The sequence below is a fragment of the Eulemur rufifrons genome, chromosome 18 (assembly GCF_041146395.1).
Source record: "Eulemur rufifrons isolate Redbay chromosome 18, OSU_ERuf_1, whole genome shotgun sequence".
Taxonomy (NCBI): Eukaryota; Metazoa; Chordata; class Mammalia; order Primates; family Lemuridae; genus Eulemur; species Eulemur rufifrons.
The window spans coordinates 63,754,055-63,772,657 of NC_091000.1; the positions used below are offsets into that span (position 1 = coordinate 63,754,055).

General features: G+C 40.1%; 1 protein-coding gene across 3 annotated transcripts in view; it reads left to right on the forward strand.

Annotated features, from left to right (window-relative positions):
- Positions 1-4,728: 4,728 nt before the first annotated feature.
- Positions 4,729-18,603, forward strand: part of BLOC1S5 (biogenesis of lysosomal organelles complex 1 subunit 5) — a 40,268-nt gene continuing 26,393 nt past the window's right edge. For all 3 annotated transcript variants that reach the window (XR_011236046.1, XM_069493193.1, XM_069493194.1), the window contains exons 1-2: positions 4,729-4,860; positions 7,713-7,795. Coding sequence is in view for 2 of the 3 variants with exons in the window: in XM_069493193.1 (XP_069349294.1) it covers positions 4,749-4,860; positions 7,713-7,795 (195 nt within the window). In the remaining variant the exon portion in view is untranslated. The remainder of the gene's footprint in view (positions 4,861-7,712; positions 7,796-18,603) is intronic.

The following is an 18,603-nucleotide window of genomic DNA, read 5'->3' on the forward strand; positions in this document are numbered from 1 at the left end:
AATACAACTCAATAGTGTACAGAACAATATAATCAAATGACTTGAACACATATTCACAGGCTACCTGCAACAGATTGCAGAAAAGTGGCTGTGTACTTATTTAATGTTATCTACTCTGGTGGACTGTGTGCTCCATGAGGGAAGGAAAAGACTGGATCAGTCTTGTTCACTATTGTATCTCAGCTCCTAGCACTGTGCTGGAAACATAGCAGCTGCTCAATATGTATTTGTCAATTTTTTTTTTTTTAAGATAGGATCTCACTCTGTCTCCTGGGCTAGAGTACAGTGGCATCATCATAGCTCACTGTAGCCTTAAACTCCTGGGTTCGAGCAATTCTCCTGCCTCAGCCTCCTGAGTAGTTGGGACTACAGGCATGCACCACCACATCCAGCTAATTTTTCCTATTTTTAGTAGAGATGGGGTCTTACTCTTGCTCAGGCTGGTCTCAAACTCCTGGCCTCAAACGATCTTCCCACCTCAGCCTTCCAAAGTTCTGGGATTACAGGCATAAGCCACCATGCCTGGCTAATTTTTTCTATTTTTGGTAGAGATGGGTCTTGCTCTGGCTCAGGCTGATCTCAAACTCCTGACCTCAAGTGATCCTCCCACCTTGGCCTCCCAGAGTGCTAGGATTACAGGTGTGAGCCACCACACCCAGTCTGAATAATTTTTTTTTTAATGAAAATACTGAAAAGCCCATATCGCCTGTTAAAGTTAATGTGTCTTCTCTCTTCCTTCTTTCCAAATTTCTCTTCCCTACTCTCTCCTCATCCACCACCTACATATAAACATGTAAACAGAGACATACATGGAAACAGTTGGTTCTGCCATATGCAAGTCAGACATTTAACCTCTTCGTGCCTCAGCCTCCTTATCTGTAAAACGAGGACAGTAAAAATACCTACTTCAAAGGATTGCCAAGAGGATTAAATGAATTCATATCTGTAGAGCACTTACAACCTTACCTGGCATGCAGCAAGTGCAGTTCTGACACTGACTATTGGGAGTTAGAACAGACTTCAGAGGTTAAAGGCATGGTCCTCTACAAGACTTATCTTCAGACACCAGCCACAAGCTCTGGGGTTCCCAGGCCAACTGCTCTTCTGACTGTCTAAAAATTCAGAGGTTCCCACTTTTTCTCTCAGGTTTGATAATTCACTAGAATGACTCATAGAACTCAGAAAGGTCCTATACTTATAATCACAGTTTTATTATAAAACATACACATCAGGCCCAGCCAAATGAGATGCATAGGGTGAAGTCTAGGAAGATTTCAAATTCGGAGTTTACATGTCCTTGGGAATGTGTCACTCTCCTGGCACTTTGATGTATGATTACCAACCAGGAAGCTCACCTGAGCTTCAGTGTCCAGAGTTTTTACTGGGGTTCCATTTTGTGGGCATGGCTGACTAAATCATTGGCCATGTGGTTGAGCTCAATCTCCAGTCCCCTCTTCTCCCCACAGCTTGGGCCAATTCTGTGGCTGAAAGCCTAAGCCCTCTAATCACATGGTTGGTCTTTCTAGCCTGGCCAGCTCCCATCCTGAAAACATCTAGGGATCCTCTGTGAGTCCCCTCGTCAGCATTAACTCAGGCATATTCCCAGAGGCCCACCATGAATGACAAAGACACTCCTATCACATGGGAAATTCCTAGGATTTAGAGGCTAGCTCCCAGGAACCGGGGACAAAGGCCAAATTCTTTGCTATACAGCATGATATTTACTGAATTGAACAGGCAGAGGGAGCAAGAAAAGAATTCTAGGAAAGAGGGTGTTTAAAAAGAAAGAGGCAGGAATATGTCCAGCACATCATGGCACAGTAGGGAGACCCGCCCTCTGCAGATAATTACCTTTGCTATCCAGTAGTCCCCTCTTAGGTGGGTTTTGCTTTCTGTGGTTTCAGTCACATGCAGTACAGTACAATAAGATATTTTGAGAGAGAGAACACATTCACATAACTTTTATTACAGTAAATTGTTATAATTATTCTGTTTTATTATAGTTACTGTTAATCTCTTACCATGCCTTATTTATAAATTAAACTTTATCATAGGAACGTATACATAGGAAAAGACATAGTACATGCAGGGTTCAGTACTATCTGTGGTTTCAAGTATCCACTGGGGGCCTTGGAATGTATCCGTTGCGGATGAGGGACAGCTATAATGGAATGCACAGAGTTGAGTCAAATAACCAGGGCTCTTACCACGGTACTGCTATTCACTAATTGTGGTTCCATCTTGTTGGAACATATGAATCATTATAAACCATCTGAAATACTTTCTATGAGAGGTGGGCATGATTTAAACACACACATATAGGGATCAAAACAGCAAAGATTTGTATTATTTCTCACAATACTGTGGGTTGATTTGGCAGTTTCTGGCTCCATGTAGTGGTGTTGGCTCTACATGCAATTCACATGACTACATGCAGCTGGCCAATGGCTGGGCTGAAAGATCCAGGACGGTCTCCCTCATATGTCTGGGGGCCTGGGTGCTGATTGCTAGGGTGGCTCAGTTCTTACCCATGAAGCCTCTCTCTACACATGATGTCTCATCTTTCAGTGCTTCTCTGTGCAATGGCCTCTCTCTAGGAGGACAGCCTGGGTTTCCTGACAAGAGAGCAAAGCTGAAGCTGCCAGGTCTCTTAAAGCCCAGAACAGGCACAGCATTTTTTCCACCAGGTTGGTCAAAGCAAGTCACAACACCAGCACAGTTTCAAGCAGAGGGGAACTACTCTAGCACTTGATGGGTAGACCAGCATGTTGCATGTGTGTACAGGGAGGAGAGGAATCATTGCAGCCATCTTTGGAGACCCTACCATATTCTCTGACCCTCAGTTTCCTCAACTGAAAATGGGACTTTATCTACCTCAACTACATTAATGAGAAGATTAAGCGACATATACTATGTGATGTGTGATAGCATTTTATAAATTTTAAAGTACTAAACAAGTGGAAGATAGTTTAGTGGCGGGTGATGAAGGTAGATTAGAAGAATGGGAGCTGAATATATGGTGCTTTTTGGAAGTTTACCAGAGGGAGGGGAAACAAAGAAAGAAAGAATATACAGTGCTTTAAAAGCAGATAGAGGAGCTTATTGTAATAAAATTTTTTTGAGCATTTTTTATGTGCCAGGCACTGAAGTAATTGCATTGCAACTCTATAAGATGGATATTTTATTGCCATTTTACAGAAAAGTAATGGCAGATAAGTGGCAGGGCCAGAATTAGAATTCAGTTCTGTTTCCAAAGTCTTAACTACTGCAGCCAGAGTTTCTTTTATCACTTATATCACAATCAACTGGCAAATATTGAGGCAGAACTCAGAATCTGCATTTTTAAAACAGCCACGTTAACGTAGGAGAACCATTGAACCTCATTGTTCTATAGTGAACCTTCCCAGATTTTCCATAGTTCAAGGACACTAAGACAGGCTTAGAGGAAATTTTTTCTTCCAGGGGCAGAAGAAAGGCTTTAGTAAGGAAAATGCCTAGAAGTGGGGGGAATAACAATGAGCTTTAAAAAGACGCTTTCTAGAGATTGATGCTAAAATTAGGGAAATGAAAGTAAAACCAGAAACTTTAGAAGCCAGACCCAACTATTTGCCATTAACCAAGTTTACAGTTTGTTAATTAATTCATTTTATGCTGCTTTGCCTTTGGGCTTATTTCCTCTGCTAGGAAATGATTTCCAAATTCCTTCTTCGCCCCCACCCACTGGACATTTCCAGTCTGAGGATAAACATTTGCCTCCTCTGGGAAGCCTTCCCTGACCCCCTCACTCCTAGGAGTCTCACGTGTGGGTTGCACCTTTCTCCATCCTATCATTCATCGGCCTTTACGGTAAAGGTTGGTTTCTATTCCTTCTTCAGCATTAGACTGTGAGACCCTCGAGGGTAAAGACTGTTACGGAACAGAGGAAGGAGAAAGGGAGAGATTAGACATGATTCTTAAAAAGAATCACTGGGTGAACATAGGAGGTGAAGGAGCCACTACAAAGTTGCACATTGTTCTCTGAAAAGCAGGAAGGCTTGTAGAAAATACAAGATGAAGATTATGGAGTTTATCAAACGGCAGCAGTTAGATACATAACACCCTTTGGTTGTCTCTTCATGACTACACCAATTCAAAACGGCCTAGCAAACCCGTCCCTTCCATAATTACATATATGTTATCTTAGTCCATATAACAAATAGTTGAAATTTTGTAAATACAAACACCAGAACAGATATTTTTTCTTCCCATGGGCACGAGTAGGTCTCATAAGTAATTTGGGCAAGTTATTTAACCCTGTTACTTCATTCGTTAGAAAGAGATGATAAAACTGTCGCGGCAAGTTGCTATGATGACCAAATTTGACAATGCATGTCAAAATGCTTTATAAAATACTGGTGGCAGGTAGCAATATATTTATATTTATTCTCTTAATATTACTCCTCGACTGCACCCCAGCCCTCCCCCCGACTTCTCTAAACCACAAATTAGGGAGGAATAACGGAGTTCAGTTCTAACTTGCAGACCCCTTCCTAGTCCAGTAGCATCTGCCCTAATCCAGCATGGCATCATTAGCTTCGTGCAGTTCACACCCCTGGTTACACTACAGGCGTCTTTCCGGAACTGCCTGCTCGGTAGATTCCACTTCTCCGACGCCCTATGATGACGCAAAACACCAGGCGCGCGTTGAAAGCGGGCAGCCCAGGTTTGCGCAGGCGCAACGCGGCCGCGGGTGGGCGGAACTGGTCGGGATGAGTGGCGGAGGGACAGAGACCCCTGTGGGTTGTGAGACCGCTCAGGGCGGCGGCAGCAAGAAGAGAGACTCGCTGGGGACAGCGGGCTCAGCGCACCTCATTATCAAGGGTACGGAGTGGCAGGGCTGTGGTCCTTGGTGGCTCCCAGCGTAGCCCCACCTCCCAGGCTGCGCCCTCTGACCCGGGCCGCGCCCCAGGCCGACATCCAGCTCTGGGCCGGCGCGCGCGCGTTTGTGCGGGGTGGGGGAGTCGTGTGGGTCCTCGCCTATTTACCCGGCTGAAAGCTTCACAGTAACAAGCAGCCAACCCAACTCCTCTTGCTCCCCCGCTTTCCTCTGTCGCAGTCCTGAGCCATCAGGTCCGCCTCCTGGCCCCTCCCCAAGCCCTCGACCCCGGGCGCAGAGCTGCTTTGGACAGCCTCACGACCGACTTGTAATGCAAAGGGCAAGGGAGTTTGGAGTCGTGAAAGTAGTCGCTTAGGTGCTGTGTGACTTCGGGTCATCCGCTTTACCCACTTTCCGACCCTGTCTGCTCCTGGATTATGCGAGGAGTAAAGGAGAGAACACTTGGGAAAGCGCCCTAAAACACTGTAGAGCGACTTACACGTGTAGAGGTGTCCATTCGCCCTGTGAGCTTTGAGGTGGGAGAAGGTTACAACCTGGATTCTCACAGAACCTGCATTATGTTTGATTCCCAAAGCTCATAACTACCCCGTTTCCTGCGGGAAGAACTTTGCCAGTTAGATGCTGCACTTTCTCGTTGGCCGTCCTCCGGTAACCCTGAACTTAACCTGTCAGTTCCACCATTCTCAGTGTGGAAGCCCTTTTATGACTCCAGAGTCCTTCAACACTTCCCAGGGAATGGCATCCTTTGGCTGCTGCTTGTTTCATTTTAATCTTATCTGTCAGATTTATAGGCAGCCCCAGCATAGCTGCCTGTGGCTATTTTAAAGTTTATATTTCAGGTTGTCTCTTAAGTCTAATTAAGAGTGCGGGAGTGTTGCATGAGTATTCGTGCTAAATTAGAATTATTTATGTGTGCAATCTTAGTGAAGTGCTACGTTAATTTTTTAAATTGTGGTAAAATAAACGTTACAAAATTTGTTTCCATATGAAGGGTACAGTTCAGTGGCTTTAAGTACATTCACATTCTTGTGCTACCATCACCACCATCCAGTTATAGAAGTCTTCATCTTGCAAAACTGAAAATTCTGTGTCCATTAAACATTAACTCCCCATTCCCTCTCCCCTAAACTCTAGCAACCACCATTCTACTTTGGTCTCTCTGAATTTGACTAGTCTAGGCATTTCATATAAGTGGAATCATACATTATTTGTCCTTTTGTGACTGGCTTTTTTCACTTAGCAAAATATCCTCAGTGTGTATGCATGTTGTAGCATGTGACAGAATTTTCATCCTTTTTAAGACAATAATATTCCATTGTATGTATTTACCACATTTTGTTTATATGTTCATCTGTCAATGGGCACTGGAGTTACTTTCAAGTTTTAGCTATTGTGAATAATGCTGCTGTGAACTTGGGTGTACAAATATCTTTTCAAGTACCTGCTTTCAGTCTTTTTGGGTATATACCCAGAAGTGGGATTGCTGGATCATATGATAATTCTGTTTTTAATTTTTTTAGAAATTGCCATACTGTTTTCCATATTGGCTACACCAGTTTACATTCCCACTAACAGTGAACATGGGTTCAAAATTCTCCACATCCTCACCAACACTTATTTTCTTTCTTTGGTAGTAGCCATCCTAATGGGTGTGAGATGGTGTCTCACTGTGGTTTTATTTGCATTTTCCTAATGGTTAGTGATGTTATGCATCTTTCTGTATGCTTATTGGCCATTTCTGTATCTTCTTTAGAGAAATGTCTTTTCAAGTCCTTTGTTCATTTCTTAACCCAGTTTTTTTGTTGTGGAGTTGTAGTTCTTTATATATACCAGACATATAAAGTGCTTATATATAGTGCTTACATTTTTTTCTACTCAGCATACTTTGCAAGACATGTCCTAATAAAATTCAATAAAATAGAGAATTGGAATCTGCCCCATTGTATGTCTGCAAAAATTAAAAATTTGGGGAACAGATTACCAATGAATGAACATGAATAATATACATTCTTACTTGGAAATTTAGTTTCTCCAAGAATTTTGAGGTTTACATCTTAAACTATGTAGTTGTTACTGAGAAGAGTTAATAGGCTGACTCACCAAAACAGTTAAAATTCAGAACTTTTTTTCCTAATTATGACTTTTTCAGACCTATGAAAAAATGAAGACTTACAATGAACACTCAACACCCTCCTTAATACATAAATCATTAAAAGCCCCACTGTGTACCTTGCTTTGATTGCATTCAGTACCCTCCCTCCTCTCTAAAGGTAATCACTATCCTGAATTTGATGTTTATCATGCTTATGCATTTCTTTTTAGTTTTATTTTTTTCTGTATGTGTCCCAAAAGGAAGTATCATTTTGCGTATTTTTAAAGTTCATATAAATGGCTTTAATCCTAAAACTTGCTTCTTTGTTCAACATTTGTGGGATTTATCCATCTTAATAAGTGTAACTCTGGTATATTCATTTTTACTTGCTGACTTATATCACTGTATAAGTATGTTTAAATTGTTTACTTTTTTTCTTTTGATATATCTATGCTGTAGTAAACATTTATAAATGCAATATTCATTTGTACAAGGGTTTTTCTAGCTTACATACCTAGGCATGACATTACTAGGTATACGTCTTCAACTTTATTGAATATTTCCAAATTGCTCTCAAAAGTAGTAATTTACACACCCACTGGCAATGGATGAGACTTCCTCTTAATCCATAGTCTAAACTGGATTTTAACCTTCATGTATTTGTGGGGAAGCGGAAGAATAAAACAAGCTAGAGATTATGCCATTTAGCATGGATTAATCCTGAATTTCATTTTATTTTTATAGACCTTGGAGAAATTCATTCAAGGCTTTTGGATCACAGACCAGTTATTCAAGGTGAAACTCGTTATTTTGTAAAAGAATTTGAAGTGAGTATTTAAAACTTATTTTGTAAAAATAGTTCCCCATTTGTTAACGTATTAATATGGAGAAGGGAAATTCCCTTGTTTTAAAATCTGATTTCAGTTCATGTGACAAAGTAAAAATTATGACGATATAAAAATGCTTAGTTCTTTTCCTTCCTTTTTTTTTTTTTTTTTTGAGACAGGGTCTTGCTATGTTGCCCAGGCTAATCTTGAACTCTTGGGCTCATGCGATCCTCCTGCATAGCTAGGACTACATGTGTGCATGCCCAGCTTAAAAGTGCTTGTTTTTAATTTGATGAGTACAAGACTAGACAGCAGAAGACTTGGGTTCATGTTCTGGTGCCTACTCTGGGGTATTTAATGTCAATTGCAGTTTCTTTAAATCTATAAAATGAGATACAGTGAAAAAAAGAGATTGTAGAGATTGATGGATCTGAGCGTTCCAGACCCATTTTCTGTATTTTTTTCTCAATTGAGGCATCAGCGTTCACTCAAGCACTCAAGTTAAAGCTTGAGAATGGTCCTTGGCTATTCTTTCCCCCTAGGGCCCACATTCAGTGGCCAAATCTTCTAGATGTTACCTCATAAATTTCCATTACTTCTGATAGGTATGCCTGCTTTATCAACCCACTCAAATCCAGTTTTCCGCCTGCTGCCAGAGTGATCTAACATTATTTCACTTTTTAAAACCCTTTGATAATATTTACTTTGTACAGGATAAGTCCAACACCCTCTATGACCTGGCCCCTACCTTTCTAGTCGTACCACCCACCACTCTTCAGCAGCAGTACTGATGCACCAACAGGCCATCCTATTTCATATTACTGTAGTTTTGCCCGTGTATAATTGGTTCATTGTACATTAAATAGTAACTTTGCAAGCTACTGTTGGGTAGATGGTAAATGGTGTTACACAATTTCATGGTTCTGTGTAAGTTGGAGTTCTATTTTCAAATGAGGCTCTGACCAAGGAGGATGTCTAAACCTGCCCAAAGGCGGGAACCTTTTAATAAACGCTTTAAACTACCGAAAGCCTGTGGTACAGAGCACTCAGGATAGAGGGACAGAGCTGTAGCATTAGACAACTATTTCTGGGTTCAACAGACTCTATAATTCAAAAACTATATAGTACTTCATGGGGTCGTTGTGAAGATTAAAGATGTGTATCTTAGGATATTGTCTGGTACCCAGGAATTAGCTATTTAGTTAGCTATTTTCACCATCATCATCATGATCATCATTATTTATTGTTTCTATTGTGGAATAAGAATTTTGTGGAACACACAGAAAATTACCCACAGACTATCCCTAATCATTCTGTGTAAAGATTATTACCAATTCCACAGGGAGAATAAAGTGGATATTTCTATACAAACTTGCTTTGAGGTCCTTTACAGTGTGTTGCATAAATATGTTTTAAAAATTGTATTGAATGTTCCATATTTAGAGTGTGGATTTAATTATTCTCAAATATGGGAGTTATATTTGATTCTTCTTTTTTCCTTCACTCCAGCAACCAGACTATCAGCAAGTCTACCTGCGAAACATATCTTAAATCTTTCTGCTATGCTTCTTGCCACTACCCTGACCCTAACGCAGCCCACCATCATGCCTCCGCTGGACACCCGCGGTGGGCTCCTACCTGGTCTCCTTACTTTCAGTCTTATCTCCATGAAATAATTTTTCCCATACAGTAGCCAACTGACCTGTACATCTGATCACGCCCTTGCTCAACCCCCTTCCCCACTGCTTCTCTTCACACCTGCAGTACACTCCAGCTCCTTAGCTGTACTTAAAAATCCTTTGTGATCTCTGACTCCTACTTTCAGACTTTATTGTACACAACTCTATTTACTGTGCTTCAGTCATACTTTCTTTTCTTTAACACAGCGTGATTGTTCTACATCAGCAATTCTGTCTTCCTAAAATGCTCCTTTTCCCATTTTTTTACATAGCTTGATCTTTTTTGTTTGCATTGCAGGTTAAATATCATCTCTGGCCCTTTAATCCAAAGCAGTCACTGAGGCACCCTATCATGTCACCCTAATTTACTTCTCTATATAGCATTATATTTGTTTTCTAATGCTATGTAACAAATTACCACAAATTTAACAATGTAAAGCAGCTTTAACAGCTGAAAATGTAACAGTTTAAAACAGCTCAGAGTCCTGTAGGTCAGAAGTCTGGGTACAGCAGGGCTGGGATCTCAGCACGGGGTCTCACAAGGTTAACATCAAGGCGTTGGCCAGACTGCATTCTCATTTGGGGCCCAGGGTCCTCTTCCTCACTCATGTGATGATGGCAGGACTCCTTGCTGTAGGGGCCACTCTCAGCTCCTGGAGGCCACCCACATTCCTTGCCACTTGGCTACTTTCATCTTCAAAGCCAGGAATGAAGAGGCTCCCTCACCTCGAATTCCTTTCACACTTCAAATCTCCCTTGCTGAGAGGAGCCCAGTCTCTGTTCAGGACTTACCTGATAAGGATAATCGCCCTTTCTTAAAGTCACCTGGTTTGAGACCTTAATTACATCCATCGAATTTCTTCACAGCAGCACCTAGACTAGGGTTGGATTAACTGGGAGAAGGTGTGTGTACACTAGGAGTGGGGGACACTGGGGGCTATTTAGAATTCTGTCTGCCGTAGCACTTATAATTACCTGCTATTTTTCCTGTTATTTATTACCTTCCTTCCTTCTTTAGAATATCTTATTAGCTTGTTTTACAAGGCTTAGTTTTATCTTTAAAATGGGAACAATATATACTCTAGAGTTTTTTAAGTATTAATGAGGATTAAATGATACATCATTTTTTAAATCCCTGGTATATAGGTGTTAGACAAATTTTGGTGACTGTTATTGTTAAGAGAAAGATGTTAGCAAGTACAATCAACTAAAAATGTATTAATTAGGAATTTCTAATAATTTGAGTTTGGGTTCAATTTTTGTTATCTTTAGGGAAAATAGGGATTAGCTAATCAAATAGCATAAACATTATCTTAGGAAAATATTTACTAAAGAATAAAATTTCACACTGGATAGGATAGATATAAGCTTGTTATATAAAGTCAAACAAAATGTGTTGAGCACTTATTTTGTGTAAGGCATAATAATGCTGGGAACTAATGACATCCTGGTGAATAAGACAGACGTAGCTGCACCCTTCAGGAAGCAAGGCGTTCTTATATTGCCTTGAGGAGTGGTCTCTGAAGGACTCAAGGATATTTTGTCAGCTAAGTTAGAGATGTTTTCCAGAAAAGTACTTGATTCAGTCTCTTCGCACGATGCCCTCCCCAACTGGTCTTCCCGAGGATTTAGTGTAGCACAGAAACTTTCCTGTACATCAGGTTCAACTACCTTTTTTCTTACAGTAGATTCTAACATTTTCACTCAAATTAGACGGAAAAAGCTGAAAGCACTTTAGAGACTTTAGAGCCCAGACAATAATGTCCTATATTTAAAAACAGTCATCTTTGCCCACCCAGCGTGGCATGGCTATACAGGAAGGAGCAGGGAAGCAGAGCTTCTTGGAAATTTCATCTTTTGTGTACCATTTAAATGTAGTTCACTTTCAGAAAAACTGGCTAGCATTTAAAACTAAAGTTGTTCATATATTTAAAAGATTTAATGTATGTGGCAACAATGATCTTTATATAAAATTTTATTTGGAAAAGAAGGGAATAAGTGCCACATGGTGGCAGCATTACTTAAATTATTAGAGTACTGTTAGGTTATTTTAAGCTTTCTTTTTGTTTTCATGAGTGTTTAAGGCGAGTTGACTTTCTCCAACTTTATAAAAATTTTCCTCCCTTGATTCCAATGAACATTATGAACAGAGATTCACAAGGATCTCACTTTTCAGCTGGAGTACCTCGAGTGAATATTAATGTAGTATCAGTGGGTAAAGGCCTTGTCCTCTGTGCCATTATCTTTCCTACAGAGGAGATGTCGTGGCCTTTCTCTTGCGGAGCAGAGCGGAGACCCACATTAGTCACTAAGTGTTTATGAAGTGCTTGTAGAGTGTATGTCCTATATAAGTTCTTACTTAGTTTTTAGCAAACTTCTTTCAGTGCTTTATTGCATAGTCATTTAACTGTGGTATATCAGTAAGGAGTGTGTTCAGTGACTGGCGATAAATCTGAAAATTAGTGGCTTTAACAAGTACTTATTTTTCTATCACTATACCCAGAGTCCAGATTAGACAGCCCAGGGTTGGTATGGTGGCTCCACGATGACAGCTTTCTCTTCCAACTCTACCTTCTGTCTCTCTGGGATGTTGCCCTTATCCTTCTGCTTACAAGGTAGCTTTTGGCACTTCAGCTATTTCCTCTGCATTTTACGTAGCAAAGGGGAAGGCAGGTGGGAAAGAGCTAGCAGTCTCTGCTGTGGGCACATTACCACTCCAGATAAAATTTGGGTGTTGATAGCAAGAAAGAAGAGAATGGATACAGAAGTATCCCTCACACCAGATATGTAAAAATAAATAAGAAACAGTCCCTACCTCCAGAAAGTTTACAGTCTAGGAAGAAGAAAGACACCTAAGCAAAGACTTATAATGGTGTAATTATTATGTTAAAATAAGCACAAAGTACCTCAGGGCTCAGGGGAGGAAATAGAAACAACTCCCAACGGAGCCCTGAGGAAAATTTTCATAGAAGGGATGATGTTTGGGCTGAGAAAGAAAAATAGATGTTACAAAAATTGGAGGAAATGTGGGTTATAATTAGAGGCAAAAAAAAAAAAGCGTTCAATAAGTACAGTAATTACAGGAGTTGGGAGGGATTGTGTTAAGGAATTCCAATGTGGGTTAAACTGACAAAGCGAAAATTCCTTAAAAGGCAGCACTAACTAGAATATTCACCTCACATCCTGATCTTGTGTTTTTAAACTGTCAGATTATTAAATATCAGGATAAAACATCATATTATTAGAGTATCTGTCACATATAGCATGTGATGAATGTGTGTGTATACAGTATGATTTTAAATCTTGTGGGACTGGCCAGTTTTGTGATTAAAAGAAAATTTAAATTATTATATCTCTCATTTCCTCTCTAATACTGTTACTGCCCAACCAGGTTCATTACCCACTGCTCAAGAGGAAGCCAATACACTGAGACAGCAGGGGTTACAGTGGAGGAAGAGTTTTTAATATCGCAGGGAGTCATGTGAGAAGATGGGGCCAGGGTTTGTAAAGATAGTTTGGCAGGCAAAGGGCCAGAAAATTGGGTCTGCTGATTGGCTAGGTATGAACTCACAGGGTTGGGAAGCAGAAATCATCTTCTTGCTGAGTCAGTTCCTAGGTAGAGGATCCCAAGACCAGTTGAGTCAGTTCCATGGTGTGGGCCACTGGTCTGGTTGGGTCAGTTGGTCCACTGAAATGCAGTGTCTGGAAGATATCTCAAAGATCAGCCTTAGGTTTCACAAGGGTGATGTTATCTATGGGAGCAATGAAGAAAGCTGAGAATCTTTATGACCATCATTATGTGACTACTGAATAGTAAGCAATTATAAGAAAGCAAGCTAGGGAACAATAGCTGGTTATATGTATATTGTAACTATGTCTATACGTTTGCAGAGTTGAAACCCTTACCACAGTTCCCACTGTATGGTCTATTATTAATTTTATAGAGGGCAGTTTCAATACTATTAAATTACATCTTTAGTGTAAATATTACAGTAACTAGAGTAATAATATTATTAATAGTTGCTGGCACTTTAAGTGCTTAGTGCCAGGCACCGTTTTAGCATAGTACATGAACATTTGTTATTAATTTCAAATCAAGAGAAATTAACCATATACGTAATTTCATTTAGTGTTACACGTCAGAAACCAAGCTTTATTAATGCTGAGCTTTGTTACGAAATTTTTCACCCCAGAAACAATATACATATATAACAAATGTTAGTTTATATTCTTCCTTTTGTAAGAGTTGTTAACAGTACCCCTCAGTTAAAAATATCAGCATAAGGCCAGTGGTGGTGGCTCACACTTGTGATCCTAGCACTTTGGGAGGCCAAGGTGGGAGGATTGCTTGAGGCCAGGAGTTCAAGATCAGCCTGGGCAATAGCAAGACCTGTCTCTACAAAAAATAAAAAGTTAGCTGGTCATGGTGGTGCATGCCTATAGTACCAGCTACTCAGGAAGCTGAGGCAAGAGGCTTTAGCCCAGAAGTTTGAGGTTGCAGTGAGCTATGATGATGCCACTGTACTCTAGCCTGGGCAACAGAGCGAGACCCTGTCTCAAAAAGGAAAATATATCAATGTAAAAACTAGTACATACCAAATGCCAAGTTTAAGGGAAGAGACTATTTATAACACTCTATCGGCCGGGCGCGGTGGCTCACGCCTGTAATCCTAGCACTCTGGGAGGCCGAGGCGGGTGGATCGCTCGAGGTCAGGAGTTCGAGACCAGCCTGAGCAAGAGCGAGACCCCGTCTCTACTAAAAATAGAAAGACATTATATGGACAACTAAAAATCTATACAGAAAAAATTAGCCGGGCATAGTGGCGCATGCCTGTGGTCCCAGCTACTCGGGAGGCTGAGGCAGTAGGATCGCTTAAGCCCAGGAGTTTGAGGTTGCTGTGAGCTAAGCTGACGCCACGGCACTCACTCTAGCCTGGGCAACAAAGTGAGACTCTGTCTCAACAAAAAAAAAAAAAAAAAAAAAAAAAAAACACTCTATCTTGTGTAACACTATCACAGTGTCTATTTGTTTTTTGAAGTAATTGTAATTCATGGGCTTTTATAGAGACGTGGCAATTAATTCACTTACTACAATGTCTGACTTCCAGTTTGCCTGCTACAATGAAAAAGCCCTTTAAATAAGTGGTTCTTCGCTTTGGTAGATCATGGACTCTTTTGAGAATTTTTTCACCCAAAAAAATGTATAAAGGACAAATGTATTCAATTTGCCTACAATTTCAAGAGGATCCTGGAACCCCAAACCCTATCTGTGAACCCCAGAGTGAGAACCTGTCCTCTGAATGGAGCTGCAGAGCTTCTCTCTCTGTTCTTGGTTGTCTTTGTCATTGAACCGAAAGACCATTCTTTTGCATGTTAATAAGTTAGTCTGTCATAAAGAATGAAATATTTTCCCCTACTCTTGGTTCTTCCAAATTCCAATGCCGTCTAGAGAAGATGGCAGCAGATGTAGCATAGTTTTTTTGTGTGTTTGTTTTTCACTCCTTGAATCTGTCTAAAAACAGAGCAATTAGGATAGCAAAACCAAGCAACATCTATAATAAAACCAGGTGACAGGGTATCCCCAAAATACCAAATGACCAACAGCTAAAAGGGTTCTGTGGTATCAGAACTGCCAGAGGAAGTGGCAGGAGGTAGAGGGACTTACAAAGGCCTTGAGTGCTAGAAAACTTCAAAATTCCTGTTCAGTATATTTGGGAAGCTTGATGGGTGTCTCAGTCTTGTTTTGCGATGCTGTGACACAATACTTGAAACTGAATAATTTATAATAAACAGAAATTTATTTGGCTTACAGTTCTGGAGACTGGGACATCCAAGATTGAGGGGCTGCATCTGGCGAGGTCCTTCTTGCTGCATTATTCCGTGGTAGAAGATGGAAGGCAAGGGGTAGGGGGCCAAAGCTCTGAGATAACTGCAATAATCCGTTTGTGAGGACAGAGCCCTTGTGGCCTAATCACTTCTCATTAGGCCCCACCTCCCAACACTGTTACATTGGGGATTATGTTTCCAACATGTGAGTTTTGTAAGATGCATTTAAACCATAGCAATGGGCCGTTCTGGGAACAGTAGTAGAAGCTGGGAGGGAACTTCACAGGCTCCAATTTACAAGTGAGTGCTCAGGGGGCATAGGAAAGTCTGATGGTGCTAAAGCAGTCTGGGAGTTTGAAACTCACAAACTGAAAGGCTCTTCCAGGATAATGCTGTGCACTGTGGTGAAACTATGGGAAACTGAATATTTTGTGAAACAGCAAAAAGAGAGTTCTACAACTTCAAAGGTAGTAAGGCTATCTTGACTACCCCACCCCTTCCTTCTAAAAATAGTGGAAAACTAAACATAAAATTGAGCAAGAGTCAATTCTCATACAAATTTATTAGAGGATAAAGAGCAGAATAATGTCCCTTAAAGAAATAAAGTAAGAAGGATATGACCACAAAAATAAAAATAAAAGCTATCACCTAATAATTTAAACTGAACTTAAGAAGCATAAGAAAATTATAGAAACAATCAAGGAACAATATAAGTCAGAATTAGAAAAACTCAGAAATGATTGGATAAAATGGAAATAGAAAAAATAAAAGGTGAATATGAAAGAATTCAGGAAAAAATTTTTAAAATTATTTCAGAGATTAAACTAGAAGAACCACAAGTGAATGAACAAATGGATAGTCTTTAGGTGTAATTAAAAATGAAAATTGAAATGAAAAGTTGAAATATGTGTGAAAATGAGCCCCTAGGGAAGAAAACCAAAGCAATGTAATGAACATAGAATATAAATATAAAAACTAGAATTCAAGAAAACACTTCTGAAATAAAAATACTACTGAAATTTTATTGAAGGGCTCACTATATTTAGGGAAAATTAACCCAGAAGACAACATAGAGAGAGTTTCCAATAAATCTATTTTATAGGAAAAAAAAATTCTTCAGACAACCAGACAAAATGGCTAAGTCTTTATAAGGGGAAGAAAATATGATTGTTAACAGATTTATCTGTCTCCTGCCAGAAGAGTAACAACGAAGTAACAGCCAGGGATTTTATATCTAGCCAAACTGACCCTCCCACTATTAGGGTCATGCAAGGACGGTAGGAATATTGTTCAAATGAGCCTTTCCTGATGAATCTATTACACAATACTTTGGAGATATCATGAGTTTGATTCCAGACCATTGCAATATAGCAAATACCACAATGAAGTAAGTCACACAAGTTTTTTGGTTTCCCAGTGCATATCAAAGTTATGTTTATACTATACTGTAGTCTATTAAGTGCACAATAGCATTATGTCTAAAAACAGAACGTACATGCCTTAATTAAAAAGTACTTTTTTTGCTAAAAATGCTAACAATTATCTGAGCCTTCAGCAAGTTTTAATCTTTTTGCTGATGGAGGGTCTTACCTTGCTGTTGGTGACTGCTGACTGATCAGGGTGGTGGTTGCTAAAGGCTGAGGTGGCTGTGGCAATTTCTTAAAATAAGACAGCAATGAAGGCTGTCACATTGATTGACTCTTCCTTTCATGAACGATTTCTCTGTAGCATGGGATGCTGTTTGTTGGCATTTTACCCACAGTGGAACTTCTTTCAAAACTGGAGCCAATCCTCTCAGACCCTGCCACTGCTTTAGCAACTCAGTTTATGTAGTATTCTAAATCCTTTGTTGTCATTTTAACAGTGTTCACTGCATCTTCACCAGGAGCAGATTCCATCTCAAGGAACTGCTTTCTTTGTTCTGTAAGAAGTAACTCCTCATTCATTCAAGTTTTATCACGAGATTGCAGCAATTCAGTCACATCTTCAGGCTCCACTTCTAATTCAGGTTCTCTTGCTATTTCCACCTCGTCTGCATTGGCTTCCTCCTCTGAAGTCTTGAACCCCTGGAGTTATCCATGAGGGTAGGAATCAGCTTCTTCCAAACTCCTGTTAATGTTGATATTTTGACCTTCTCTCATGAATCATGAATGTTCTTAGTGTCATCTAGAGTGGTGAATCCTTTCCAGAAGATTTTCAATCTACTTTGCCCAGATCCATCAGAGGAATCACTGTGGCAGCTAAAGCCCTACAAAATGTATTTCTTAATAAGACTTGAAAGTCAAAATTATTCCTTGATCAATGGGCTACACAATGGATGTTGTGTTAACAGGCATGAAAACAACATGAATCTCTTTGTACGTTTCTGTCAGAGCTCTTGGGTGGCCAGGCACATTGTCAAAAGAGCAGTAATATTTTGAAAGGAATCTTTTTTTCTGAGCAGTAGGTCTTAACACTGGGCTTAAAGTATTCCATAAACCATGCTGTAAACAGATGTGCTGTCATCAGGCTTTGTTCCATCTCTAGTGCACAGGCATAGTATATTTAGCATAATTCTTAATGACCCTAGGATTTTTTGAATGGCAAATAAGCATTGGTTTCAACTTCAAGTTACCGGATGCATTAGCCCCTAACCAGGAAATCAGCCTGCCCTTTGAAGCTTTGAAGTCAGGCATTGACTTCTCTTTTCTAGCTTTCAAAGTCCTAGATGGCATCTTCTTCCAATAAAAGGCTGTTACACCTACATTGAAAATCTGTTGTTTAGTGTAGCCACCTTCATTAATGATCTTAGTTAGATATTCTGGATAACTTGCTGCAGCTTCTTCATTAGCACTTGCTGCTTCACCTTGCACTTTGATGTTATGGAGACAGCTTCTTTCCTAAATATGAACCAACCTCTGCTAGCTTCCAGTTTTTCTTCTGCAGCTTCCTCACCTTTCTCAGGCTTCATAGAATGAAAGAAAGTTAGGTCCTTGCTCTGTGTTGGGCTTTGGCTTAAGGCTGGTTATAGCAGTTTGGATCTTCTAGCCAGACCACTCGAACTTTTTCTATATCAGCAATAAGGCTGTTTTGCATTCTTATAATTTATGTGTTCACTGGAGTAGCACTTTTAAGTTCCTTCAAGAACTTTTGCTTTGCATGCTCAACCTGGTTAACTGGTACAAGAGGCCTAGCTTTTTGCCTATCTCAACTTTTGACACACCTTCCTCACTAAGCTTACTCATTTCTAGCTTTTGATTTAAAATGAGAGATAGGTGACTCATCCTTTCACTTTAACACTTAGACACCATTGTAGGGTTACTA